General features: G+C 49.9%; 2 protein-coding genes across 6 annotated transcripts; one reads left to right on the forward strand and one right to left on the reverse strand.

Moving 5' to 3' along the window:
- Positions 1 to 335: 335 nt before the first annotated feature.
- Positions 336 to 17,421, forward strand: TRMT13 (tRNA methyltransferase 13). 5 transcript variants are annotated; one of them, XR_013639232.1, is made up of 13 exons: positions 336 to 942; positions 1,507 to 1,553; positions 2,154 to 2,220; positions 3,247 to 3,306; positions 4,383 to 4,452; positions 5,624 to 5,730; positions 7,506 to 7,676; positions 8,715 to 8,809; positions 9,459 to 9,528; positions 11,553 to 11,863; positions 13,234 to 13,454; positions 14,996 to 15,329; positions 16,888 to 17,421. XR_013639232.1 is itself a non-coding variant. In XM_078867789.1 (12 exons), exons 1-12 carry the CDS (start codon positions 772 to 774, stop codon positions 15,178 to 15,180), a joined length of 1,575 nt encoding a protein of 524 aa, XP_078723915.1. In that variant the 5' UTR covers positions 336 to 771; the 3' UTR covers positions 15,181 to 16,680. The 5 variants fall into 5 exon arrangements, 3 of the variants coding, with proteins under 3 accessions (XP_078723915.1, XP_078723917.1, XP_078723918.1); XR_013639231.1 differs by lacking the exon at positions 16,888 to 17,421 and adding an exon at positions 16,147 to 16,680; XM_078867789.1 differs by lacking the exon at positions 16,888 to 17,421 and having other exon boundaries at positions 14,996 to 16,680.
- Positions 17,422 to 18,415: 994 nt separating this feature from the next.
- On the reverse strand, positions 18,416 to 26,800 carry LOC144941058 (leucine-rich repeat-containing protein 2-like). Its single transcript, XM_078867483.1, has 8 exons — positions 26,741 to 26,800; positions 23,596 to 23,739; positions 22,763 to 22,931; positions 22,517 to 22,630; positions 22,233 to 22,479; positions 19,627 to 19,763; positions 19,248 to 19,393; positions 18,416 to 18,586 (listed from the first exon to the last, which is right to left on the reverse strand). The coding sequence occupies exons 2-8, from the start codon at positions 23,724 to 23,726 to the stop codon at positions 18,430 to 18,432; spliced, it is 1,101 nt and encodes a 366-aa protein (XP_078723609.1). The 5' UTR covers positions 23,727 to 23,739; positions 26,741 to 26,800; the 3' UTR covers positions 18,416 to 18,429.
- Positions 26,801 to 27,564: the final 764 nt, after the last annotated feature.

A 27,564-nucleotide genomic window follows, 5' to 3' on the forward strand; every position in this document is an offset into this window, starting at 1 on the left:
CACCACCACCAGCACCACCACCAGCACCACCACCAGCACCACCACCAGCACCACCACCAGCAGCGGCAGCAGTCCGTGAAGGCGTGCGGGCTTCGTGCCGTGCACGGGCTTGGAGAGAAGTCGTGGCAGTTCCGCCCCCTAGCGTCCGGGCTGACAGTGGTCACGGTGACAATGCGTGTGCTCAGTTGTTTGTGCAGTCGACTCAGATCGACTCATCCTCATGTGAGGACCTGGTGCGGTGCCTAAAAACATCGCCACGAGGGAGACAAAGGCGACTGAGCGTGGTACCGGTCACCCACCGCCTTCATAGGTGCTCGCTAACAGCACTTGCCCCAACAGTCTGTTACGGCTACACGGGGGATCTTTGTCTTGTATGTGCAGTATGTTGAACTTCTTTCGCACCGTACGTAGCCAACCGTGCTGATCAGTTGCGTGACACGTCTCGAGTGCAGACCTCGCCTGCTCGCCGCTGATGCGAGCGGGCGATGGGGGGGGGGAGTCGTCCTCTGGACTTGCCGCCTGACAAACCTCAGGCAGCCACGCTCGCCCAGACGCGCCGCCGCGGCCATCTTGCTCAGGGCAACAACGCCGCGGGTCAGCCGTGGTGACGTCATCAGAATGCGCGCCGCAGGGGCGAGGCCACGCGCGCTCTGGCCCCGAGTAAGATGGCGGCGGTGACTTCACGGCGTCGAGCGGGGGGGGGTGACGGTGGTGGCGGCCACGTGGTCGCGGCTCCTCCCTTCTCCCCCCTCGGTCACTGGGGCGGCTGCGATGGAGGTGGCGGTGGCGGCCGCGGATGGCGGAGACGCAGGGCTCCCGAGCCCCGCGCCCGGGTGCTGCGCGTTCTTTGTGGAGAGGAAGCGACGCTACTGCAAGATGAGCGTGGCTGCGGGCAGGGCGTTGTGCGGGGAGCACGCCGCCTGCTCGGGCACGAGCGCGCCGGTGAGTGAGGCCTAGTCAAGGCCGACCCTCCACGTGGCTCGCACGTGGCCCGCGGTATCGGGAGGGTGGCTGAGCGAGGTGCCTAAAGAGGGATACCAAACAGATACATGCCGCAGTTACACGGAGAGACAGAATGACATACGCAGGGAAAGACGATGCAAATTTAATGAAAGTGAAGTGAAAGTTGGCAAGACACGTCATGGCTAGAAGGGGGGGGGGGGATGATGACCGACGGTCTTGAATATCCACGGGAGCGCGCCCACCAAGGAGTGAGTGGAGCGGGTCCGAATGGAAGTGCGGCGAGGAGAAGGAGCGATCAAATGAGCGAATTCGCTCGATGGATTGTTACACGGCACGAGTGAGGCCGAGGGCTTGGGGAGGCCTTCATCCAGCAATGGATTGAACGTGGCTGATGAAAGGCTATAACGTCGCATTCATTCTGTGGTCCAACTTCTTCCCGCACCTTGTGTTCAGTTTTGCCGGTGCACTAAATACATTTACACCGAGTTTCCACAGTAATGTGTGTAATTATCCAGTCTAAATCACGGGACGTGTGTATTGCAGGTGGCTAATGAGAGGAGACGGATCGTCTGTCCACTTGATTCAAAGCAGTAAGTATCATACTTTGCACATTGCATTTACATACGCTGCACATACAGATCTGACACGCATTTTTAATATGAAACTATAATTAGCGATGCTATAACTATGATGATCACAAGGGATATGTGTTTGAGCGAACTCCCCACTTCACCTTAACAATGGCGAAAGTTTCCCTCAAACGATCAATAAATCAAACTTTACTTGCTCTTATTGGCACAATTGACGTCGACGAGAGTATTAAAGTTAACCCTCTCGCTATGGCCAAGTTGCTTCACCCCCCCCCCCCCCCAGCTCTGTCCAGCCAGCAGGAGAAATGGGTTCACCGCGTGTGATGTAAAGTGTTGGTACCTCAGGACTGCACCGTTCCGGTGTGCATGGCATTAGTGATACATCATTAGCAATATCAATGAAAGTCTTGTCTAACTCTCGCTGCCTCTATCCCACGGGCCCCGCTCAGCCGAGCCCAGCCAGACCCCCCCTTGTTTCACCGTCTCCACGACCCCGGCCCAGATGGAGCAGCAGCATCTTAAAGTCAAGGTCCTGTTGTGTTTGTTCTTGTTAACATATAATGCATATTTGCCCCCTTCCAAAATTGGAAAATCTTTCAGTACAGTTTATGAAGATGTTTTGGGAAAACACCTGAAGAAATGTAACGCAAGGGAAAAACCCAAGCCGGTGAGTCTAAGAGCTCTTGTGTGCATTATGCGTATGACATAATTCTCTTTTACAGGCGCAGATGTGAATCAGCGCAGATGTTCACAGTTGGCTGTATTACATCGATTGACAGTTTTCCTACCTTTCTAGTGTGAGTTTACATTTGATTCGTGTTAATTTGTCCCGACCATGTGATTGTTTTAGATTGAGCTGATCTTGAAGTTGCTGCTATAGGAGCATGTGTGTGTGTCGCTTGGTGCATCCCAATTGCCCCGCTCTCGATGCAGCTCAGAAAATGTATAATCAAATTTGTAAAATGTATGATCATGCTTCGGTTAAAATAATATATTTGCCGCAACTTTCACATTTAACCTATTTTGGGGTTGGGCCACGTAGTATAATTTTTTAGGCCAACTTTATCGTCAAAATGACAAGTATTTTGGCACAACTGCCATGTTATGTATATCATCTGCACTAAAAATGTGGGAAATTGAACAGAGGAGCAGATAAATGGAAGGTCCACGTATTGATTTGGGAACACATAATAGGCACATCAAATGGGTTTCGCTGTCAGATGTAGTGTCCAATGCGTTTAATAACGTCTTAATGGACATTAAGGGTTATGGACTTAAGGAAGCAGAATAATAAATATCGGGATGCTGCTAAGTATTTCATGAGATGGGATTAAGTGTTCAATATGACAGTGAAGGGTTATGACCATGCGAGTGGATGGGTGTTAACATTAATATGCGGAGGCCGTACGACTCATTCAAGATGAGCGTCAAAAAGATGAGACAAGATGGGAAATTGCATGAACGTGGCTGGGAGGTGAATAATCCGTAAACTTGGTTCATGAAGTAAATAAATAAATAAAACTGCAGGCAAAGGAAACCAATTATAATCTACAAAAGAGAGCTGGTTAACCATAATTGTTTTGTAATAGAGCATAGGTTTAGAATAAAAGTATCACAGGGAGACGTGTGGTAATTTAACTTCTATTCAGCAGTTTATTTAACTTTAGAGGTTAAGTAATTTGTTTTCTTGCAGGCGTACTACGTGCGAGATATCAACTGTGGAGAAAACGATGAACTGCCTTCAAAAGAACAGGTACGTTGTTGGAATTCATTAATTAGTGTTGACTCCTTGATGAACGCTATTAAATATATTGCCCAATTATATAATTAACTTGTTATTGGCGTCATGACATAAGACAAATATACGTCAAATCGGAGCTCTTGAGGAGAGCCGTGCACCACCCTGTGAGAAAATGGCCATAGAATATTTCACAGAGCTACTCTTGAAGTCACTTTATTGAGATGCACCTCTTGTATGCCCCGCAAAGATCCGTATCTTCGATTAGCATGTACGGTGCAAAGAAAGTTCAACATACATATCAATCAGTCCTAAATGTTTTATTTACAGAGTTGAAATAAGCTACTGAAATAAGCTAAATTAAATTATAAAATCTCATGTATGATATTGTTTTTGTGCAGTTATTGATTACCAGGCTGAGACCATCAGCTCACTAGGCTGGAGAACCTGGCCTTGCCATGTGCGGATATCCAGATTTAATTCAATCCGCACCTCCGATTTAGCACGGTTGGCTACGTACCGTGCGAAAGAAGTTGAGCACACATGTGCATACGTATCGGCGTGCTGGCTCGGTGCTCGGACCCCGGAGCCACTGTAAATATAGCAACGACCAAAAATAAATCACAACAAACACTAATTGTGTTGTCTGGCCATCTGTCCATTGGCTCAGTGATGGGATAAAATAAGATTACGTGGGTATGACTTCTCAACGTGTTGTCAAGTTGCAGGCTCAAGTGTATAGATTAATGACAGCAAGGGACACTGGTGGCCATGGATTTAGTCTTGAAAATAATTGTATGAATCTCGATTAGAGGCTTACACCTTGGATTAAACGCCACTCGTGTTCGACACACAACTAACGAGCTGTGGGGTTGGTGGGGTCAAGTTTGACTTTCTCAGGGCTTTGAACTTGTAATATGTTTTTACCATTTTGGTTTTTACTTTTCCACATTGAAGTTATTTTTTATAATATGTTGTAAAGTAAATAAACACTTTTAGACTCTTTTTTTTAATTCAGCCTTGTATATTGAAGCAGAGTACCACGGAGTACGTGGTATGTAAGGACGTGTTGCTGCTGTGTTGTGGTGCAGGTTGCGTTATCCTCGCTCTCAGCAGAAGAAGTGTCAGCGCTAATAAGCAAAGTACAAGGTGTATTTCAAGGTAAGCATCACTTTCTTTGTAAGTTAAGTCTGATGGACTGGATCCGAGCCGAGGTGTGATGATTCGCACGCTACACTTGCAATCCGGAGGTCGCTGTACATATGAACCGCTACAAGCATTTCCTTAATCCCTCTGCCTCTGTTCACCCAGTGGTGCAAATAATTACACCGCAGTAGGTTGTGTGTGGTGGAGTAAAATGTGGGTACTCCTATCAACTTCAAGACATCCTTTAGTAGATGTCCTGCCGGCAGTGGGAAGTAATTTCAGGGCTGCACCTTTGCACTTTTTAAACTGGATGTGACCAATTTCAAACAAGGTGTTCATTATCCTTATATCTGTGAAAGCCCCCTGAGATGTCATACCACTTGCTGCAATGGAACCGTGGGGTCCATTTTCTCACAGGGTCGCAGTGACATGCCCACGTTAGATCAGGGATGACCACTACAGCACGTTCACCATGATGTAATCACTTCATTTTTTTATTTCTAGATTTGATAATTTTTTTATCTCTTCAAAATGTTCTGGAATCTGCACGGTCTGTGGGTAACCGAGATAATTTCTCCTCCACTTACCTCCATGACAACAAGATTAATAAAATAAGCCCCATGGTAAATACATGCATACAAAGTTAAATGGAAGTCATCTATTTACATGTCATATTTATTAAAAGTCAAAAAGTCAGATTTCCTGCTTAATTGAGCATTAAGACGTTGATGATCTGTTGTTTACAGCCTTGACCCAGCGGTCGAAATTCCACATTACTATGGTGGGGAACAAATTTACCCATAGGCTCACCACTTAACTTTCCAAAAAAGTGGAAATAATTTTATCTAAAACATATTTTAGATTTTAAATAAAAACTTAACTTCCCATCAATCTTAACTCATAATAAAAGCTTCAGTGTATGGTAATATAACATGTTTAATTAAATCGAAATGGCCTAAAATTATGTAAACAAGCAGCTACATAAATGAATAAAATATACCCCATAGGCTTCCTTGCTTAACAATAATGTTGACAAAAGTGGAATTGACAAAAGTGCTGTGGCAGCCTACCCGGTGTTTGACCAGAATGTGCCACATACTCTCTAAAATCTGAATCCATGACACGTGGCGACAACCGTCGCGAGAGTGGACGTGGCTAACGCAGGACACGCGTCTCTCTCTGGCAGGCGCAGAGGCGGTGCTGGAGCTTCGTGTCCTGTCCCACCCAGCCCTGCAGCAGGAGCTGACAGATCCAAGCAATGGAAAGTCAGCCCTCAAACATCTCCAGCAGCAGGTGAGGAGAGCTTTGCTACCACCATCTCTTGTGTCGTACGACATCGTCATGACATAGGACGAGTATTGCGCAACGGACGATGAATGTGCAGGGCGGCGTGGCGGCGCATCCACCTCTCCTCTGTCCTGCGCCCAACTGTGAGGCCACCGTTGTAAAGTTATTTTAGCGTTCCCTGCAATTCATTCTCATTGGATGCTATAATGGCTGCCGTCAGAAAGTAAGAGATTGTGAATGTTGTGGCCATTCATATTTATGCATTTTTCCCCTCCAACTTTGGGAAAATATACTGTATTCTCATGTCGCTGTAATTAACTTTGGAGAAAGCGTGTCCCCTTGTCTTACATTCTCATGCGTATTTTAGAGATGTCATCTTCACCATTGAGGAAAGTGGGCGTGCTTGGGAATCGCTATCAGAAATTATTTCAATGGATGAGACTTTAAACAGAATGGCAGCCAATGGAGAGAACTCAGCAGAGAGAGGATGAGCACTGCGTAGATGAGCCAGCGAGATCTGGTGTGCGTGTCGCACCGAGACGAGTCGTGACACTGCGGGACCTCGAGGGATAGCAATGGTGTGGCTGGTCTTTGTCCATCAGCCAGTAGACAATGGCTGCTGATGTTGATGATGACCTCCAAATCCTACCTGCAGCGTGGGACAATTATCCCTTCAATTGTATCTTATATTGGCTCGATGAGCCTGAACTCCCCCATCAGAGCCTGATAGGAAGTAGGGAATTGCGATTGAGCAATGTCATTGATATTCACGATGCAATCTGCGCAACGATCACGCTCGGCGAAATCGGCACTGTCAGGCACTTCAACCCCTAGACCTCTGATGGAGGCCCAAGCAAAAGCACATCTCATTATTTCTTGTGCCAAGCGTAATGTTTCATATTTGAGCCTCGGGACACGAATAGTTTTCTTAAAATAAAGTAAAAATAAAATTGTAACAATGGTTGTTAGTTCTGGAAATAAGTGCATAGCTTTTATTTGAGAGCACAGTGGTGTTTCTTTAGATGTATAATCGTATTGCGTTGGAGAGAATAATGTACATTTACCTGCAGCTGAGTATAGCCTCGTCTCTCTGGGGGAAACTAAACCCCGCCTGGCAGAGACCAGCTCCAGAAGATGACACCAGAAGGAATCGGTATTGGAATCTTTATTTAGACTGCAGGAGGAATCCGATGAGCTATGAAGCTCTTTTTCACAAATGCCCAATATGGGCGGGTCAGCAAGTTACATGTTTTTTTTTTAAGTGGAGTAAAATATGAAAGGGTCACTCTTTTTTGTTTTAATAGTCATCTGAAAACTTAGTACGCACGCCTCGGTATGTATTGTGCCATAACTCTGCTATAGGATGCTGATGACGTTCAAAACAGGCAAACACACCTCTAAGTTCATATACAAAATACGTTTGATTTGTGTGTTTGTGCGTGTTTATTTTCCGTGGCGTAGTGTGCAGAGCTGTAAACATAGCGGTCAACGCATTGCACTGCGACGATATCAACAGCCTGAGTTTGAAACCCGCCTACGGCGAACATCGGTGGTGATTCTCAGTACTTGCACTGGGCCCCTCCCCGAGGTCGACTCGGCTTCCATGAGTGCCTGATGGGATCATCAGCACCGGGGTGACCGTAGCTAGATGTGGTTTTGGCCCCTCGTGCTCCCTGTCAGCCTTCACAGGTGCTGCTTGCTAACAGCATCCACTCCCAACGGCCTGTGTGGGCTCCACGTGGGATCTCTCCGTCTCCTGTCTGTGTGTTATTCCTCGCTAGGCATCCATAGTGGGACACCTGTCGAGCCTGGGCCTGCTGGGAGCCGACCGCTGCTACGTGGAGTTTGGCGCCGGGCGGGGGAAGCTCTCCCACTGGGTGCGGCGCGCCCTGCCGGACGCCACGCGCGGCGTCTCCTTCCTGCTCGTGGAGAGGTGCAGCACGCGCTTCAAGGTGCGGCACCGATGCAAACAACGTCAAAAATAAACATTTAGCACAGTTTTTGTTTGGTTTTACAGCGTGAGAAACCACAGACAAGCGTTAAGGCAGCCAGAACCGGCGCCAACTATTTCCAAAACTCTGTGGCCCTTTCATTGGATGTTTGGCCAACACCTTAATGAGTGTTGATACATGCGGGAGGAAACCAGAGTGCCAAGTCGCTGATCGCACCGAGGGATCAGGAGGCCTTTTTACAACATCTGTGGTGACGAGTAGCGCAAGAGCGCGAGTTGACACAGGTGCCGCGTCAAAGGCGTCGGCGTGCCCCTGGGTTTCCCCGGTGAGACTGCCATCCCCACGACCCAGACATGGACCACACAGTGGCAACCACTGCCCGCTCGGGTCGTGCGTTGTTAAATCACAGCTCTGTCGTGGTGCGTGTTTTTGGTCATTGAATGAAGTCTGACATTTTTCTCCCATGTGCTGGGAGCTGCTTCAGCTCGAACAACAAATGTGAGATTATGCAACAACAGTGAAGACAATCTTAGCAAACGTGCACTTGTCAATACGCGATCACACGGCCATTCGGATACTGAGCGCTGCCCAGGAGATGGTGGTGAAGCAATGAGTGCAGTCCACAGGTGATTCGGTGTGTTAGATCTGTCTGTGGAGCGATTTTTTTTTTTATGGCTGGACCAAACTTAATCAGCCCTGCCCCTCGTTCAATGGATGTGGCTCGGGGTCATAGGTCACAGCCAGAGCAAACGTCCCATTTTAAAGCAGCCCGCCCTGCCGTGGGTGACGCTGCGTCGGAGTGGGACCACAGCCCGAGTGTTCGAGAGACATCTCCGACATAGTGTCCGACGTTTCGCTGCACGTGCAAACCTGAGAGCTTTTTGGCAAAATAGTGAAAACAGTCGGTTACTCTTTATTCCTATAAATGTTTCCCCATTTAAAAGAGACAAACGAAATTGATTAACTAATTTCATTGTTTGGTTTGTCTGTACATATTTTATTCAAGTCACTGAAACACGTACAACGACTGCTTTGCAGGTGGACGGGAAGCACCAGGAAGGGGACGTGGATTTCCGCCGCCTGCTGATAGACATTCAGCACCTCCACCTTGGTAATAGAGCCAGTCTCTTCAGGTGACCGAAAGGATTGCTTTCAGATGGACTACGTTTAGGCCACACACGGACATACAGTACATCGTCGCACATCCAACTCGCTGGGGACTGAGGTGTCGGCGGACATGAGAAAACGTCTCCTATATGAACGTCTCTCGAGTGATCTTTATACGACGTACAAATACTGCTCTGTGGGCGACTAATTGGTCAGGGAGATACGTGGTGGTTGGATATGCGACGTTCTATTTTATATGTTTGAGTCTGTGCATGAAGCGATGCATTGATTAATGGGTTAAAATACATTCTTACTCTCAAGATACACCTATCAGGTTGTGTGTTTAAGAATCCGTTGTCTGCAATTGTTTCAAATGCCTACAGTTACTACAGATGCTATATTTACTACAGATATTCAGTAGTTTGTTGAATTGTGATCACAAATTATCGCAATGCATGGAAGTTGAGGAAGCTAATGGTTGTTACCAGCCTAAGTAGTTCTACTTGTTATGTCAGCACCTTCACTTGTGAGCATTTCTTTTCTAACTGGGCAAAGAAAAATATATTCAGGGCCTCCACTAGAGGGAGCTCTAGCGAGCCCCTCTATGGAATGGGTGGGATTACCCACACTGTACCCCACCACACGCTGACCGTGAACTTGATGTGCGCAGGGAAGGTGCCACAGCTCCAGGATAAGGGGACGTCCGTGGTGGCCATCGGGAAGCATCTGTGTGGAGCGGCAACAGGTCGGTGTGCGCGAGTGAGCCGAGAGTGCCGCTTGTCTCCAGCGGGGCACTGCAATCCGCACTGCGGCACACCCCGTCGGTAACACGGCCGGGATTTGTGCCGTGCTTGTAGAGCAAGGCCAACACCAAGGTGCCATGTCTCACAGACAAGCGCAGTCTTCCATGAGGAGGGGGCGAGGTTGCCACGTGGTTATCCATTTAATTTGTGGGTAATTGGCAAACCTGGACCTTGACCCCAGCACACACGCCCTACTCTTTTTAGAATAATGCCAGGGGGACTATAATGCCTACTGTGAAGCAGATGGCATATATTAATGGTTCATGCACCCGCAGTATTAATCAGGGCTGCCCCTGGGCCCTGAACCTGTGCAATGGATGCGTTGTCGCATCCATTCTGCACATGGATTGCCTCCGAGCCTGTGTTCATCTCTCGCTGCACATCCCCAACGTGTTAAGTCCAGACCCGTGGCTCAGGGGTATAGAAATTGCGGCCATAAGCTATGGTCCTGAGTAATCGTGAGCATTGGAATTATTTTCTCAGCAATTTTCAGTTCTCAATTCGGAGTACTACACCTGTGACCAATTTATCTGGAATGCTCCAAATCTCATCAGTGCTCGCAAGCTAAGCAGGGCTTGGACAGGCGATCATCCTGCCTAGAACACCTCTTCTGCGTGGCTATGCGGTGGTCAGCAGAGGGTAGTACGGCAAGAGCCACATTTGTATTGCACTTCTATACCCCACATCTACGCTGCCCGCCATAACAACCGGCATCGACCACCGCAGCGAAGTCCGGTCAAACAACCCCCATGACCCCATCCCTGCGATGCCTTCATTCGTCTGGCAAACATCCTCCATGACTTGTTTGACTCGCAGATGTTCTCGGTTTCAATTTCACAGCCTCCTTTGAGAAGATTTGTGCCGATTTCTCGTGTTTACGTTCACTTGGTTCAAATGACTGCCGTTGGCACATCCGAGATTTAGAAAATCTACTCCGAGTAGAATCTTTGTTTCTCCCGTCCAATTGGAAGTATTTCTGTCTGAAACGTGACGGGTGTGTCGCGTTTTCATGCTGTCACTAAAATAAATGCCGAATGGCGCCTGCGCTTCATCTTCAGGGGACACTTAATGCTTCTTAATGCATTTATTAATGTGATAACTACAGACGAAAGTAAATATGTCAAAGTATGACACACAAATGTGTCCGCTACACTGTAATGGGTGAAAGTGATAAATCGGGTTTATTTCAGATTTGCGTGATGCTTGAGCATGCACAATGCCCATGGCTCTCACTCCTGCGGTTCTAATTAGCCGGTGTCTCGCTTATACCTCCCAGCATATTGAGCTGACACGGCGGCTAATACCACGCTACGTTATTCACATTATTCACGGGGATCTGTACGTTTTCACATCGAGCGAATGCAATTTGTAACCCTAATGTACTTATGTAGGAACAATATGCGTTCAGATGCAAGTCGGGTGTCGTCGCTCTCTCTATGCCTATTTCAGTAAAGCGATTACATCCAACCCAGCATGCACTCGCCACCCCGCTGTGCCAGTCAGCTACTGGGCGGTGGGCCAGGAGATGGCGGTGAACCAATAAGTACAGTCCACAGGTGAATCGGTGCGTTGGATCTGTCTGTGGAGCGACTTATTTTGGCTGGACCAAACTTAATCAGCCCGGCTCCTCGTTCAATGGGGGCGACTCGGGGTCACAGGTCACAGCCAGAGCAAACGTCCCATTTTAAAGCAGCCCGCCCTGCCGTGGGCGACGCTGCGTCGGAGTGGGACCACAGCCCGAACGATCGAGAGATCTCTCCGACGAGTTGTACTGCGCGTTATACGCCGTGATGTCCGATGTTTCGCTGCACGTCCTCTGCGAGCTTCAGAAAATGAAGAAACTCTCAGCACGGCGATGGTCACACCGCAAATGACACGGCACATTTCTTAATTGGCCAACGCAGAGCAATCATCTCCCCCCCCCCCCCCCCCCCATGTCCACGGTGTCGCCGACTGCGTGCCCCAGACCTGGCCCTGCGCTGCCTCGTGGAGACGCTACCGCGGCACGGCACCCGGGGCGCAGCGCCAGGGCTCTCCTCCGCGCCAGGGCTCTCTTCCGCGCCAGGGCTCTCCTCCGCGCCTGGGCTCTCCTCCGCGCCAGGGCTCTCCTCCGCGCCAGGGCTCTCCTCCGCGCCAGGGCTCTCCGCGTGTGGGGAGGAGGCGGCCCCCTGCGAGACCGGCGCGGGCCCCCCCGTGCTGGGCATCGCCATCGCGCTGTGCTGCCACCACCGCTGCAGCTGGCCGGCCTATGTCGGGAAGAAGTATTTTTGCTCTCAGGTGATGACTGGATGCTTTGAGCTGATCCGAATGGATCCCGAGTTTGCTTGTGATGAACAAATGCTGCTGAAATTGTACATTTCTGTAAGGCCACGAGGCTGATAGTATGTGTAAAAAACACTTTTTTACGTGGACAGATGTACATCAAGGAGGTGTTAGTGTCTGCTGATTTATTTTCTTACCGATGGGTTTTGTATTTAGAAGAATACCACATGAAAGGAATGGAGAATGTTTTGCCTTTTCTGCAGTGCTGTTTTAAGCACAAGTGTAACCTGATCTTTCACCCATTATACTACGTGTCTCATGCTGATGTTAATATTTACAGGTACTTTAGTTGGCAATTCCTGCAGTAGTTCAACACAATTTGGCCTGTGACAAAATGACCCCGAAAGCACCAGATCTCATCAGTTCTCGTAAGCTACGCACGGTTGTGAATGGCTTGGGTTGGAGACCACCAGTGCATTTACAGGGGTGGCATTCTAAAACGTGTCGTAGATCCCTGCATAATTAGATCTGAAGAAAAGGAAAGTGGCCACCTGATCGACCCTGTTTTATGATCCCGCACCTCCAGTTAGCACGGTGGGCTATGTACGGTGTGAAAGAAGTTCAAAAGGCATACGTCCCACTGTAGAAAATAGGAGCCTTCCTGTACGGTATCCATGAGGTGTTGGTGAACCAATGAGTTAGGCCCACAGGTATTTCAGTGAATTGAATCTGTCTGAAGCATATCTATGTTGGCTGGACCAAACTTGATTAGCCCGGCCCCTCGTTACACGTGGGTGGCTCGGGGTCATAGGTCACAGCCAGAGCAAACGTCCCATTTTAAAGCAGCCCGCCCTGCTGTGGGCGACGCTGCGTCGGAGTGGGACCACAGTCTGAGTGCACAAACTCTCTCCCTGCTCATCCCCTGAGCACATGAACGCTCTCTGCTCGTCCCATCTGCCATCCCATGCTGCCTCCTGCCCTTTTCCAGACCTCCTCGCTCTGCACTGCCTCCACCGGGCCTCTCCTGCCACAAGGGCTTGTCCCTGGGACTGGTGAAAGGGGGCTGCCCTGGGACTTGGTGCTGCGCTAGTTATCCCTGGGCCGGAATAAACTCCTTTTCATGAAACTTCAAATAAAAGAAAAATACTTCCTTGGTGAAAGATGGGAAGCAAAGATTATAATAAAAACAAAGTTCGTTTTGAAATTTTAAAAACAGACAGGAAGTAATTTTGTGCAGCAGCCTATGTATGGAATTCCCAGACTAATGTGTTCCAGTGTTGTTTTAGCGGTTAAACTGTGAATTGTATTCGCGAGCATTGTGTTGGTGCTTCCACACAGCCGTCGGTAATGCTCCAGTGTGTACATTGCTGTCTTTGTCTGAGCAGGGCCTGGGCCCAAAGGAGTTTGACCTCATCCAGAGGATGTCAAGCTGGGCGACCTGTGGCTGGAGGAGACCAACGGACCAAGTGCCGGACAACGGACGTGGAAATGAAAACGCCACAAGAGAAGGGAGCGCGAGCAGACAAGACGGAGTGGAGTGGCATGCGGAGGAGGAGATGGAGGCCATGGATCATGCTGCACCTTGTCAGGCAGAAGATCAAATCAGGTGATTCTAGGCTCAGGTTTTGCATTATTCAGGCATCTTAATGCCTTGGCAACTCCAATCAACTTGCATCACATCCCAACCATTCCAGCGCCCTACTACAGTCTAGACATGGGGACCCACAGTGGTAGCTGTCTTTATGCGGCACAAGAGGTGGACGACACAGCACTAGCTGCAAATGAACAAAGCCTGTGACAGTAAGGGGCGGTGTTGCATTGTAGTTTTTTCATTTAAGTTGCGAGTTATTAGCTGGGTGCTGGTGGCTATGGGTGCCTGTAGTCCAGCTCTGGAGTAAGCGAGGGCTTTTCTCTGGGTGCTTCAGTTTCCTCCCATTAATTGGCAGATATAATACCTTCATATAGGGGATCGCAGAGCTTGGAGGTGGACTTTGGCACGGGCTCACCGCGTGGCTTATTGCCCTTCCCGGTCGTCTTCGCACCTCCGAGTTTTACTCCCTTTCTCTTGAGAGCGAACGGAAAACATGTAATGGGATGTGGTGTGGAAGAAAAAAGCTATAATATAACGTGTTGGAAGAAGTGGGTGTACCCACACTTTACCCCGCCATCCGTAGCTTGCCAACAGACTTACTGGTGTCTAACAAAACCAAATGATATTTTCACCGACTGCACGCCAGGATGAGTTGGAGTTGCACGCAGTTTCAAATTAGATTATTTTCTGTTGCGCTGTGGAAGATGCCAGACATACAGACATCCGTCGTAATAATCAGGTTAGAGAGCTCCGATGGGACCACGAGTTTTTCTTTCAAGGGGCACATGGGAAATTACGAGAAATTTGCTGAATTGAAAATGAGATGCGGCTTTTACCGGACCGAAGTGCTGCGCATCATCTCTCGTCGTGGGTTTGGCACCAACATTGGGTGCAGTGAAAATAACAAGTTATGTAAGTCGATGATGAATGTCGGTCAGAGTCATAGCAGAGTGGCTCGTGCTCCCCGGCCTCGTGTCGCTCAGCACACGCGATACGTGTGCTGCGTCAGTCACTTTATTGCCTTGCTGGAGGCGTCAGTTTCATAGAAAAGATGTGCAAATGTTGATAAGTCGCTGTGTGTTTGTGCCGAGGTTTTGACGGCTGTGCTGTTTGAGGCATGTCCGACGTTTTGCTCCACGCATGGCACAACAGCGAAGAGCTGGGTGTGTTAACTTGCCTCTATCCATCCAGCAGTAGACATGGCTTCACCAGCTTCGATCCGCAAGTCGCATGGAGCGGGGTAAAACGTGGGTACGCCCACCTCTCACAAGACGTCTGGTCAACGTAGAAGAGTAGACCATGTACCCTCCAGAGTTCCCCCTCATGGAGGCCCTTCCGACAGCAGTGGCTTGAGCGAGCTATGGCAGGGCCCCACATTTACCTCTATACTGAAATACATTGGCCAGGCAACTCCTTTCAAGGGAGCGACTGTGTGAGTCGAGACGCACATTTGTGTATGTAAAACTGCGTTTGTACCTTACGTAGCCAACCGTGCGAATCGGAGCGTGTGGGGAAGGGGACCCCTAAGAGCGTGTGCTGCGTCGCCGTGTGTTTAGCGACGGCCGGAGCCGAGCGGAGCGGGAGCAGCTGGGCCGCCTGTGCAAGCGGCTGCTGGACGAGGGCCGAGTGCGCTACCTGCGCGAGTGGGGCCTCGCGGCCCGGCTGCAGCGCTACGTGGAGGCCGCCACCACCGTGGAGAACGTGCTCCTCACTGCCCGCTCTGCCTCCTGAAGCCTCCTGAAGCCACCGGGCTGTGCTGTCTGGAGAGACTTGCGCCAAGCGTGTGCCGAGCTGATGCCTGGCGTCAAGGGCGCCAAGAGAACGTGCCTTGGCGGCATCAGTAGGAAGACATCCTCCTTGTCTACCATGGAATCACCACCATGCCCAGAAGTATGTATATGTACGTATGTTGATTTTAACTGTAGGGAAAACGAAGAAGAGCCTGAGTGTACAGTGCTGGTACAGGCAATTTTCAAATGTTATGGACACATGAAGAGAATGGATATGTTGGCTACCTCGAAAGGTGAATTAAATGGTGATGTAAATAGAAAAGTCTTAAGGAGCCATCCATGAAAAAGATTAATTGAAATGTTCATGAAGGCAGAGGATGGAGGAAGAGCAGAAATGGTTGGGTAAGAGATTGGTTTTCTTCCCAGTTCAGTCTCCAGCTGTTGAGCAAACTCGTATGTGACCTTTGATTTTGCTAGTTTATCCTCAGCCTGGCTTTGCTGCCTCTATTATTAGACATGGAGATACGCATGGGAGCCCAACAATAGACTTTTAAATGGATTTATTATGGATGTGATTATATAATGCTCAAAAGCCATCACCCCTCAGCCTGGATGTCCCTTTCTTGGAGTTGGCAACATCTGCATATTTACCCACAGCTGGCAAGGAACATTCACCAAGCATGCTTCCAGAAGTATAAAAAATGTTTTATTTAACATTTTCACTTGTGAACACCATGTTGTTCATACAGCATACAATGCAAAAGGTATCCTTTACAGTTCTACATAGTCAAATGAAACTGGTGTTTTACTGCAAAAGTCACATGGTGTCTACATTTTCACACACTAGCGAGCAGGATGTGTTGTGTTAGACCAAACACTATCACCATGTTGACACCAGCGCAGCTCAGCTGATATGCCACACTACATTATTATTTCTACTTGTGAACGCAGCGCCTGGTCTTGTGTGTCACCTATAGAAACACATTTGAAGTCGAGGTAAAGTGTCTGCAACTGTGGCCTCGTTCCGGCTCAAACACCACAGCATCTGGTGCGGCGTCAAGACACGAAGCCAAGTCTCCTCCTGCAGGGGATTCGTGATCCAGCTCGGCCACCATTAGTCGATGTTAATCTAAAAAGTGCTTCCTTTGGCTTGGCAGAGCACAGCCAGGGAACCTTCCACTTGAATTAGTGAATCTGCAATGCGTTGTGCTTCAGTCACAAGTTAACATGTATTGTACATCGTGACTGCAGGAATTCATATTCTTTGGGTCTTTTGGTAAAGTCGTGTACATAGGTTGAAAGAAAATAACTACTTTTTTTTTTCTCCTGATGACGGTAGCTTGTGTTGTGATCGAAATGTAATTTGTTATTTTCTTTCAGCCTATCTACGTGACTTTCCCAAAAGATCAAAATAATGTTTTGTACATTTTTACATTGTGGTGAATGTAATGACCAGTGTTTGCTGCAGGGTTTGTACAAACCCATCACATACAACATGGAATAAAACAAATTGCTACTTACAAGTGCTGTTTGACGCATGCTTGTGAAGCAACGGATCATTACCCCTCTACTTCATTCTCAGCAGCTTTGTCTTCACCAAATCAATGAGCTTTTATTCCGTGAAGGTGGCACAAGAAAACGGGAATACTTTCATTGTCCATGTTGTGGTGTAAGCAGTTGGATTGAGTGCGCCCATCAATGGAATGGTGTGATCCCAGGGAAGGGGTGGAGGCACTTCGGGCTGAACGCGAGACTGAAGGTGTGACGCAGCCGCTGGGCCAGTGCTGACGACGACGTTAGCCGAGCTGCAGACTCAGGGAGACCACGGTGGTGTACTCTGGGCCCGTATCTAACAGCCACAACGGAGAGAGAGGTCAAAGCTGCCATCAAAGTTAATGAACACTTACAGGACAACACTGCCTCATCGCCACTTTGCTTCAGCATAACTACTACGTACATCTGCCTTACGTTGGTGCTGCGGACACGATTCAGGTGGCAGTGCTAAAGGGGAAGTTCCAAGAATGCAATTGGCCTCCATCACTCACCACTTGGCAGATGGGCCTCTACTCGAGGGTGGTTGGCCTACTCTTCCATGCTGGCAAGATGCCTTGGAAGAAGTGGGAGTATCCCCTTTACAGTTCCCACAATGCACAGCATATGCTTACTGTGGACATCGAGTATTACATACGCATTCAATGGCTGTCATTAACTATGTTACATTGTCCAACATATAACAAGCTAATAATTTGCATCTGCCCTTCCACGAAAAATAAAAGTATTGTTTACACGACCACATGGCCTGGTGGTGCATTTAAGAAACGCAAGGACGTGGTTGTTTTATTGGTTTCTGATTGAACTAGAACCCAAATCTTACAGAGAGGGTCCTTGCCTATGAACATTCCACAGTTTGAGCAAGGCTGACTGCTGATGAGACTCAAAACCGGCCCTGAGTTTGCTTGTGTTGAATCTAATCCTGCTAGAATTATGCCCTCCCAGAATGCTGGGTGGCTGATGTGTTGTGTAAAACACATTTTTGAAATGGAGGGACATGTGTGGAGATGTATTGCATAACACGGGTAAAGAAATGTAAATCCAAGTTGTGGTGCAAGCACCCTGCGTCGTTTTGCCGTAACCAAGGCAACGTGCGGGCCCAGGACACGTACCTCTCTTCTGCAGGTCCTGGAAGTACGACGTCATGAACTCCTTCCCCATGTCCTCTTGCTCCGCGTCGACGGCCTGCAGCCGCCTGTTGGGCGGTGGGGGGGACGTCCGCTCCGCGGTGCTCATCTCCTGCAGCCGGTTCTCTCGCATGTCCAGGATCCTGGCCAAACACGGGTCCCAAGCGCCACGTCACACACAACTCGATGCGCCGCGTGTATTTGGCTGAAAGAGGCGACGGTTATCTGTCCATAAAATTCACTGGAGTGGAGATTGAGACACGGCGGGAGAGACGGCGCCACAGAGTGGAGGCCACTGCTGGATGGGAGCGGTGCTGGGGAGGGGAGGGAATTGGAGAGGCCTTCGTCCAGCAGCGGGAAGGTACAAGCTGACAACCACCGTGATGTTATGAACAAAACTATTGACACTGGAAGGGTCTGGATAAAAACGTGAAGAATTAAGCTTAAATCATCGCGTGCCAGGCACAAATCCAAGATTAAACGTAAATGTGATGACCAGGCGATGACGGAGTTCAGCTTCTGTGTGTGTGGTGTTCACGAGATGGTGGTGCTGGTGAAGCCCCCTGGCTGGACACCGCTCGCTCACTTGAGGTGGGGCAGCTTGTAGAGCAGCGTGGGCACCTGCACCAGATGGTCGGCGCTCACCACGAGCGTGCGCAGCTCACCCATGTCGCCGAGCGCCAGGGGCAGGTAGCGGATGCTGTTGTGGTGCAGCAGCATGGTCTCCACTCGCTCGAGCCTGCGGGCAAGGGACAGCGGTGCCACTCCACCACCCACAGCGGTGCCACCAGCCTGGTGTCGTCTTGCGAGGCTGAAAACCACGTGCTCGCTCGCTCGCTCCCACGTTTGGTGCATCACCTTACGCAATAGATCCCACTCCAACACCCCCTTGAGAGCCTTAAATTCAACATTTTATTGATATGTCATGAAATACATTGATTGTCTTCATTATTATTAATGTAGGGCCCTCTTTGAAAAGCGTCACGTTTTAAAACCACAACCCCCTTGGGTGTCGACATCCACCTCTGTATTTGTGCAATGGTCACGCTCTCTCTGCGGGATATTATTGCTGTAACCTCACTGCACTGCGAACGTTTTATAAAGTTATTTGTCGGAGCCAACTTGCGTTCTGGGGCACGAGTGGTCTTCAACGTTGCCTAGTGACGTCCACGGTGCGGGGCTGGTCCCGTCTACGGTCGCCCGGTTGTGTTTGCTGCCATATTCCGCACGAGATCCACGCTCAGATTATCATCGGCGATCGTCGATTATGTAGAAAAAAATATCACGTCACCATTTTCGTCTTTTAATTATTTTAAACACGTGAAATGTGATATACAATATGGTACCAATGTGAATAGTTACATCACAGCAAGAACATGCGACTACCACCGGGGCCTGACCTGTCGATGTCCTGGGGCAGTTCATGCAGCTGGTTCTTGCTCATGTCCAGCCACTGGAGGCCACTCATGCGTAACACGGCGATCGGCACGGACGAAAACTTGTTCACCGACAGATCGAGCAGCACCAGCTTCTTCAGAGAGCTCAGCTGGGGCCACAGGAAGAACAGACGGTTCAGATTCGCAGGGCAGCGAGGTGTGTGGAATTGTCAGTTTGGTGAACTGTACAGGGTGCGCAATCCTTGCACTGGATGTGGGCGGTTCATCGCCGGTGTCATTTAGCCACTGCAAATCAAACGGCATCGAATCGCCAAGTCAAAGCCCCCGACCAATGCAGCGTCAGGGAACGCGCGCATGTTTGTGAAACGGGGCGCGTGGGCACCTGGTAGGGCAGCTCGTGCAGGGAGTTGTTGGAGGAGAGGTCGAGCCTCTGCAGGCTCTCGCAGTCGCCCAGCTCCCCGGGCACGCGGCGCAGCTGGTTGTAGCTCAGCAGCAGCTGCTGCAGCCCTGTCAGGAGGCCTGCGGGCCACGTCGTGCGTGCAGGCGCCGTGACGAGGAGATTATTACTATTATTAGAGAGCTCGTTTACCCAGCAAAGCTTCTCTCGAGTCTCGAGATTAGTTTTCAAGAGAGTCCTGCCAATTTCTCAGTAGTGAGCGATGATGTGTTCCCAATTGAGGTATTTTTTCAGCATTGGAGTTTGAATCCAGGCCACAGATTGTGTCAGTGGGGAGTGATCTCTGCACATGTTAATGTTAATAATGCTTTGAATTATTAAATATACGGGAAACATTAAACATTAATACAATATAACTAATTAAGAGCTTCATAAAACATATCTAGGGTATGTTTTCACACTATTTGGTTTAGATTAATATCCGAAGCAACGTCATCATGAGTAAGTTGTGGATATTTCCTGATGTGATAACTTTCCATTCCCTGGGTAGAGAAGCCAGATGACGGTGAAGTTTTAATCGGGGAAACCTCTCAACAGTTTCAGGGGAATATGGAATCTGGTGAGTCGTGGATGACCAGGAGCCACAGAGAGATAACGACGCAGGCACGACGACTCGTGCCCCATTGGTCCCCAGAGAGACTCCAGGAGGCTCGGCACGAGGTCCCCGAGGAGAAGCCCGTCGGGTCGATGTGAGTCAGATGCTGCAGGGGTCGGCCACACCCTGAAGCAGCAGTTCTTCCTCGTGACTCGTCACACAAGTGATGTCGTTCCCCTCCATGTGTGGTCGAATAACAAAGACCCCCCTCGTATAGACTATTACTGCTGAGGCAAGTGCTATTCAGGTCAGAGCAGCACACGAGGGGATGGGTGGCCAGCACCACACCAGGCCGCCTATATCTCCATCGTGGCCTTGTTTACACATTACATCAGGTACTCTTTTGAGGCCAAGTTGATCTAGGGGCGACCCAGGACCGGTTCAGATACTCGTCACCTGTGTTGGCCGTGAGCGGGTATCGAACTTCAGTCAACGGATTCGTAGTGCAGCGCGCTAACCACCACACTCGCCGCTACCAATAGCCCAGTAACCACCACATTCACTACCACTAGCCCAGTAACCACACTATCACTACCGCTGCCAATAGCCCAGTGATAGAACGAGGATCAGGCCTGGCTGGCTCCCTCGTGAGCGAGGCACGGCCGCGCTGTTGGCGCCGCCCGAGGTCTCTGCCGCGCAGCTGGCGATGGACGCCTCTCTCCTCTGCTGGGTCTCTCCGGCTGGCCACGCTGCTACGAGTGAAGACGACTTCTCCTCCTCTTGCGAAACCACACTTATTAACGCCATACACATAAAGCGTATTGCTGGGAATAATCATTGAGTTTTTTTTACTTTTGCCGATTATTTGACCGAGGAGAGCCTCACTTGAGTCGCAAGACTCCTCTTTGTGGAGGAGGCTCCTCCTGCCTTGGCACCGAGACGCGTGCGGAGGCGACGACACTAAGCCCTCTGCCACAGCCCGTCACCCCACCAGCAGCCCGAAGCATGGTCACGGGGACTGACATGACCGTCACGGCGTGGGGAGGTCTCTAGCCAGCAGCGGGACGACAAAGGGCTGTACGAGTTAAGAACCAAAGCTTGACACGTCAGCAAAAACTGTGAAATGTAAGAATGCTAGACTATGTCCTATTAACGTGAGGTTTTGACGAGCAGAGATGAGCACAGCCAGCTGATGGTGGTGGTTGGTGGCGAGCTGGAGGGAGACTCGCTGGAGACGCGTTCCTAAGATCGGGTCTAGCGTGGTTGACTAAACAGTCATCTATTATTAAAATAGTAATCTCTTTACTCAAGACAGTAGAGATTATTTTTGAGTAAGGAGATTACTCTTTAGTAAGCGATCATTCTTTCAGAGATTACTATTTAGTGACAGATTACTCTTGAGTGATCTATTACTAAACAGTAATCTCTTAAATAGTGATCGCTTACTAAAGAGTACTCTCTTACCAAAGAGTAAATTACTCAAGCGTAATCTCTTTGCAGCATTCGATGTCTATTTCAGTGATAGACACAAATCTATTTCCATCCTCAGCTGACTTCCCCGGCCTCATGGCATAAACATGCAGGCACGTGTCGAGATCCGATACACTACGACTTACACCCTTCCCCGAGTTATGATGCAGCCGGGTTCACTGCTCTTGCCCTCCAAGCCGATTATCAGCGTTGGGGTCGTTGCAACACAGACGATTTCAGAATATCACTCAACGCACGAATGGCACAGCAAGGGAAAGTTGTGTTACAGTTGGTGAGCCGCAGGCCACTGCCGATGTGGGTCGGCTGACCTACAAGTTATTTCTGACTGCCTCCGCGTGTCCGCCGAGTGTTGCGGGACTAATCCGACAATCGCCAGTGAAGATAATTCTGACTGTGAGAATGACGGCATATTCTTCACACGGTCATAACACGACTTGTGTTTAAAAGGCACAAACACAAGGCGCCATTGAAACCCTACGTGGTTCGGGTAATGCGAAATGTTCACCTATTTCTTTGGGAAGCTCCTGAAGGCAGTTTTTGGACAGGTCCAGGGTTTGTAGCCTTTTGAAGTTCGCCACGAAACGCGGAAGAACGTGGAGGCGGCTGTTGAGGACGCGGAGCTCGTTGAGGTCGACCATGTCCTGCAAGGCCTGCGGCAGAGCCTGGGCCAGAGAGAAGCGTCGTTCAGCGCAGACACCCACGCGGCACCCACGCGGCACCCACACGGTACCCACACGGTACCCACACGGTACCCACACGGCACCCACGTGGCACCCACGCGGCACCCACGCGGCGCATCGCGGGTCCCAGCGACAGTCCCAGGGTTGGCCCCACGAGCCCGTGTCCACCCGGCGGCGGCGTCACTGGGGGCACCGCCGCTGCGAGTCGACGGTCGGCGCGCGCCTGGAGCGGAGCACGGGGACAAAACCAGCGCGGCGGTGGCACTGCCCTCCGGAGCAGGCGACCAGAGTTCAATTCCTGTCCTCCCTTTACCAACCTACACGAAATGGTGAAGTATGGTCAAAAACCCCCCACGATCGACACGGTGCGGGAAGACCTTGATCCAAACGGCGTGGCCTGTGTGGCGGCGGCGCTCACCCTCCAGTCCTCCCCCTCCACACGGAGCGCCACGCGGCTCTCGTCCCGCGTCACTTTCTCCTTCACGGCGGCGACATCCACGTGCGTGTGCCACTCTGCCCGTAACCTGGCGCAGTCACCACGCACACAGCCTCACCATCACTTGGGGTGCCATCAAGCGCATCGGAACATCAACAACAGGCCGATGCGTACTTCTCCTTCATGAAATGGAAGATGAAAGACAAGCCACAGGACTGCTATTGTGGCCATGCAACTCGGAACTTTGGAGCGAACAATAAACCACGAGTCCGCACTCCTTCAACAGCGAAACGAGGCGACCCCTCTCTCTACTGAAGCCCGCTCGTGGCCAACAGACCTCGACACTCACCAGTGGCTGTCCTATGGATAGACAGCACAACACAACCCAAAGTAATGTGGAACTTTTACAGGGCTGTAAAACGGGGACTGAGCACCGCCTCAATGCGAGTTTGAGCTCTCGGCATCGCCGACTTCATAAACCAGATGTCACCATCGCCTGTGTTGGCAGACGACAGCCGGAGTTGCAGGCGGGCGCTGCACGGGCACAGGTGGCACTGGGGTCAAACGGCCTCTCATAGACTGCGGCCAAGGATTGGACTGGTTGAGACGAGACGCGAGGGGGTTGATGTGGCGTTGAAGCCCGCGGCGCGTGCGACTCCTCTCGGGCTTGCTGCTGTCGGAGTGTGTCGGAGTCTGTCGGAGTGTGCGGAGTGTGCGGACTGTGTCGGAGTGTGTGGAGTGGCAGTCCCCACCTCTCAATGGCGCTCTTGGCCTTGCGCTCCTGCTCCCGCTGCTGTCGAACCTTCTGCTTGGTGATGCGGGTCTCCCACATGGAGCGGATCTGCGACACTCCCGTGTACATCACCTTCGCCATGTTCACCATGGAGAGAGTAATCCTGCAAGATGAGGTGTTCAATCTAGAGTTGAAGTTTTCGTGACAGCAGGGATCCAAACTCATTGGTTCTTTCGGTAAAGTTGCGTAGGTAGAAAACTAATTAAATCACGACGTTTCGGGCACTACACCAGCGTCCGCGTCATCACGTGGGACAACCACAGCAAGAAACAATAGCCCACTTCAGCACAATTGTTTTTTGCTGTGGTTGTCCCACCTGATGAGGGGCACTTGTGTTGCGCCCGAAACGTCGTGATTTAATTTGTTTTATACCTACGCGACTATCGAAATAACCAGAGTATGAGATGTGTTCTCTACTGCGCGTGTTGACTCAGGAACGTGTCCCCGAGTCTCAACTCGTTCGTGTTATCAGAGGGTCCTGCAAAGTTGTTTGCAGGAGGGGCAATGCTGCTGCTGCTGCGTGTAATACCCAATGAGTCATTTGCTGGTATTGTTTCAGCATTGGGACGTTTGCTCACACCAGGGATGTTTATTTTAGCGATGGGAGGAAACCGCAGAACAGAGGGAGAGAACACGACCTCCACGCAGAAAGGCGCCCAAGTCGGGAATCGAACCCAGGCCCTTCTGGCTGCGAGGCAGGAGCGTGACCACTGCGCCACCAACCTGGTCGCCTATTGACAATTCAAACTTTTTAATACATAAGACTCGCACACAAAATATTACAAAATATATCAGAAATCCAATGTGTTTTTTTACGATGCATTTTGCACTCTTAAAATGTGCATTTATATATAGTACACAATTATACCATGACACATGCATTGAAAACCTGGCAGTCTCCCACATTACAGATACAACGTTCCCCCATATCGCCTTAACAGACTGTTTGGGGGCAAGCGCTGTTAGCGAGCACCTTTGCAGCGGTGCTCAGCTCCTCCCGAGCCAGGGGTGGAAATTTCCCAGGGCGATTACTGGGGCGAGTCTATCCCAAGGACAAGGACGAAGTGGTTCTAATTTTATCTATTCCAGGGGGGTGATGGGCCGAGTCAACCCCCAGCGAGTTGAACTCTCAACCTTCTGATTACTCTTCTTGGTTCTTTCGGTAAAGTCACGTAGAAGGGAAGTAATACAATAATAAAAATAAAACATAATAAAATACTTCTCACGACGTTTCGGCTACAACGCAAGCAGCCGTCTTCAGGTGAAGAATGAGACACTACCAAGCTAGGAGCTTATATATAAGCTGGGTTGGAGGTGGAAGAGCGCCTTAACAAAAAGAATGTGCATATGAAGAGGAATTTAGCATATTCATGGGAAATGCGTAGGAGGTGGGTGGGGGGGTTTCAAAGTCATATTATGCCCATGCATTATGCAGGATCAGCAGCACCAAGGGGGGGTGCAGGGAGTAGCATTAACAAAGGAAAGGAATGTTAATGATATGTAGCTGCAGTTACTAAACAACCACGTAGAAAACTAAAGTATAAACTACATAAAAAACTAAAGTATAAACTGCATAGCACCATCAGTATATTTACTATACTCTACAATAAGCTGAGTTACTAACAGCAAGTAATACATTACAATTCTACGTCGTAAAAATTATATAATATGCTTCCATCTAAACTTTATTCTCTTACATCACACGAGCATATACCGTACTATATACTGCCATAGATAAACCCAACATTAAATTATATACTGTATTGCTATAAACCACCCTATACCTTATACATTTTAATATAACACTATGTATTATTCTACCCACCCTAATGTGTATAGAAATGGTTTATTACGTCCTTCCAATGATTGCTAAGCCAGAATCCATCTTCTCGGTTAAAATTGTCTCTGTGTTTGTATATGTGGATCGCCTCATGAACGAATCTCTCATGATAGCCAGATGGCTTGCAGAGAACCTCCGTCTTGGAGGAGTCAATGTCATGTGAGCCCTTCGGATTACTCCACCGCTGAGCCACCTCCATTGAGCGGTAATCGTCCCGTTTCACGCGGTTACATCAATACATGTCATCAGGTACATTACATATCCGGAATTTTAATTACGCACTCATTTGTTACAATTATTTGTAATTATCTTTACATATGATACGTGCCAGTTGAATGCAAAATTGTGATATGGTAAAATATTACATCGAGGCTAAAGGAGGCTTAAAAAAACGACAACACGAAAAGACGAACATGGCGCGGCCTCTGCCATTGTCGGCATCGCTCAGCATCACGTTCTCACCTCTCGTACGGTGTTTTTTCTTTCTATACTGAATTCTATAATCAGTTAAATTATTTAAATCAATAGACGTTTTAACAAGCGTAGTGTGTACCACAGGAGTATTTTGAAACACACTGTATCCTTCCATTGTTCCATTGTTCTATTTTTGAGTATGATGGCAGCAAGAATAGGTTCAGGAGCTAAACGCCAACGTGGAGGACCAGGACGAGGGCTTCAAAGGGAGCGAGTCGGTGGTGGCGTTTCGCCATTCCGCCTTCGGCTAAGGGGCACAGCAGCCCCACGCAATGCCCACGTCGCCCTCCGTCAAAACAAATCGCATCTTCACGAGCGTGACAACTCGGCTATAAATACGCAACCGTGCACAGTGCCAATGTGGCGGCGGGGTCAGGGTTAATGCTACGCGCGCGTTCTTGTGTCTGATGCCACGAGCGACTCGCTCGCACACAGCGCAGATAACGCATCGCTCACCGCGCTGTGCAGAAACAGGTAGACAAAACGCCCGTTCCTGACACGTCTGTGCCTTCCCATAAACCACGGCCTTTTTTCTTCTGGGAGTTCATCATCTCAACATTAGTTTAATGCAAGCTGCAAACTCTGGCCCGGTTTTGATGTTCAGTATCTCGTCGGCAGTCAGACTTGAACCCACGCTGCTGGTTCAGTCTCACTTGAGACGCGAGTGCAGCTGCGCTTTAACACGCAGCACACCGTTGGGGGGGGGGGCTTGAGAATCTCATCAGACACTCGCCACGTGACACTCACTCACCGACACCCACCGAGACCGCTCACTCACCGTGACACTCACCGGCGCGAGCAGCAGCAGCTGGGACACGAGGAGCGGCGGTTCGGCCGCGCGTCGAGCGAAGCGGAGCGTCTCGGCCCGTGCCACGGACCCCAGTGCGGGAAGTAGATCAAGGTGTCCCCTTGCTGCACGAGCGCTGCTCTAATTATAAACCGCGAGAGGCAGGGCGCATGCGGCGGCCCCGGCATAGAGCGGCAACTGAGTCACGAATGCCCAGCGAGGTTCCGTCACCCCTTGCCGCCCGGCCACGCCGGGGCAATGCCCCCCCCCCCCGCCGCTCTCTCGCCTCCTCGTGGCGACCCACGCGGCCACCGATGGCGCGGAGGGCCGCCCGCGACGAACGGAACAACGCGGACACGTCATGGGACGGAGACATCGCGATACTGCTAGAGGGGATGGAGGACCGTGCATGTTAGAGTGTAGAGATGTGGTTTCACGTTTCACGTGGAGAAACAGGATATGGGAAGGAGGCGGATCGTCTCATCGTTTCGTTCTCCGCGCGCTGTGCGAGCTTCGCGTCAAACTCGGGCCCCCATCTCGAACAGAGCGACGGTTCTTGCCGGTACACATCTGGCAGTTCACCAGCATTGGCTGAATAAATCCGGATTCTGCCGACGAGATGCTGGGTATTGAAACCGGTCCATTCTGCTTGTATTGAACTCGGGTTGTTAACAGTTAATTTTAGCATTTCCAGTATCCGCATGAAAAACCGGTGAAACTTCTCGTTACCGGTTTGACGGAAATATAGGCAGACACGTTTTGGCTTTTAACTGAGAAACAGAGGGAGCTGCTGCCGTGGGGTAATGGTGAGCGAACTGGACTTGCAG

This window comes from Lampetra fluviatilis, chromosome 24 (assembly GCF_964198595.1).
Source record: "Lampetra fluviatilis chromosome 24, kcLamFluv1.1, whole genome shotgun sequence".
Taxonomy (NCBI): Eukaryota; Metazoa; Chordata; class Hyperoartia; order Petromyzontiformes; family Petromyzontidae; genus Lampetra; species Lampetra fluviatilis.

Coding starts and splice junctions, on each gene's coding strand:
- TRMT13 (XM_078867789.1), top strand. CDS start 772: ATGGAGGTGGCGGTGGCGGCCGCGGATGGCGGAGACGCAGGGCTCCCG. Junction 3,307..4,382: donor AACTGCCTTCAAAAGAACAG/GTACGTTGTTGG, acceptor GTTGTGGTGCAG/GTTGCGTTATCCTCGCTCTC. Junction 11,864..13,233: donor AGAAGTATTTTTGCTCTCAG/GTGATGACTGGA, acceptor TTGTCTGAGCAG/GGCCTGGGCCCAAAGGAGTT.
- LOC144941058 (XM_078867483.1), bottom strand. CDS start 23,726: ATGGTGAACATGGCGAAGGTGATGTACACGGGAGTGTCGCAGATCCGC. Junction 22,932..23,595: donor GCCAAGAGCGCCATTGAGAG/GTGGGGACTGCC, acceptor TGACTGCGCCAG/GTTACGGGCAGAGTGGCACA. Junction 22,480..22,516: donor TGGGACCCGCGATGCGCCGC/GTGGGTGCCGCG, acceptor GGTGCCGTGTGG/GTACCGTGTGGGTACCGTGT.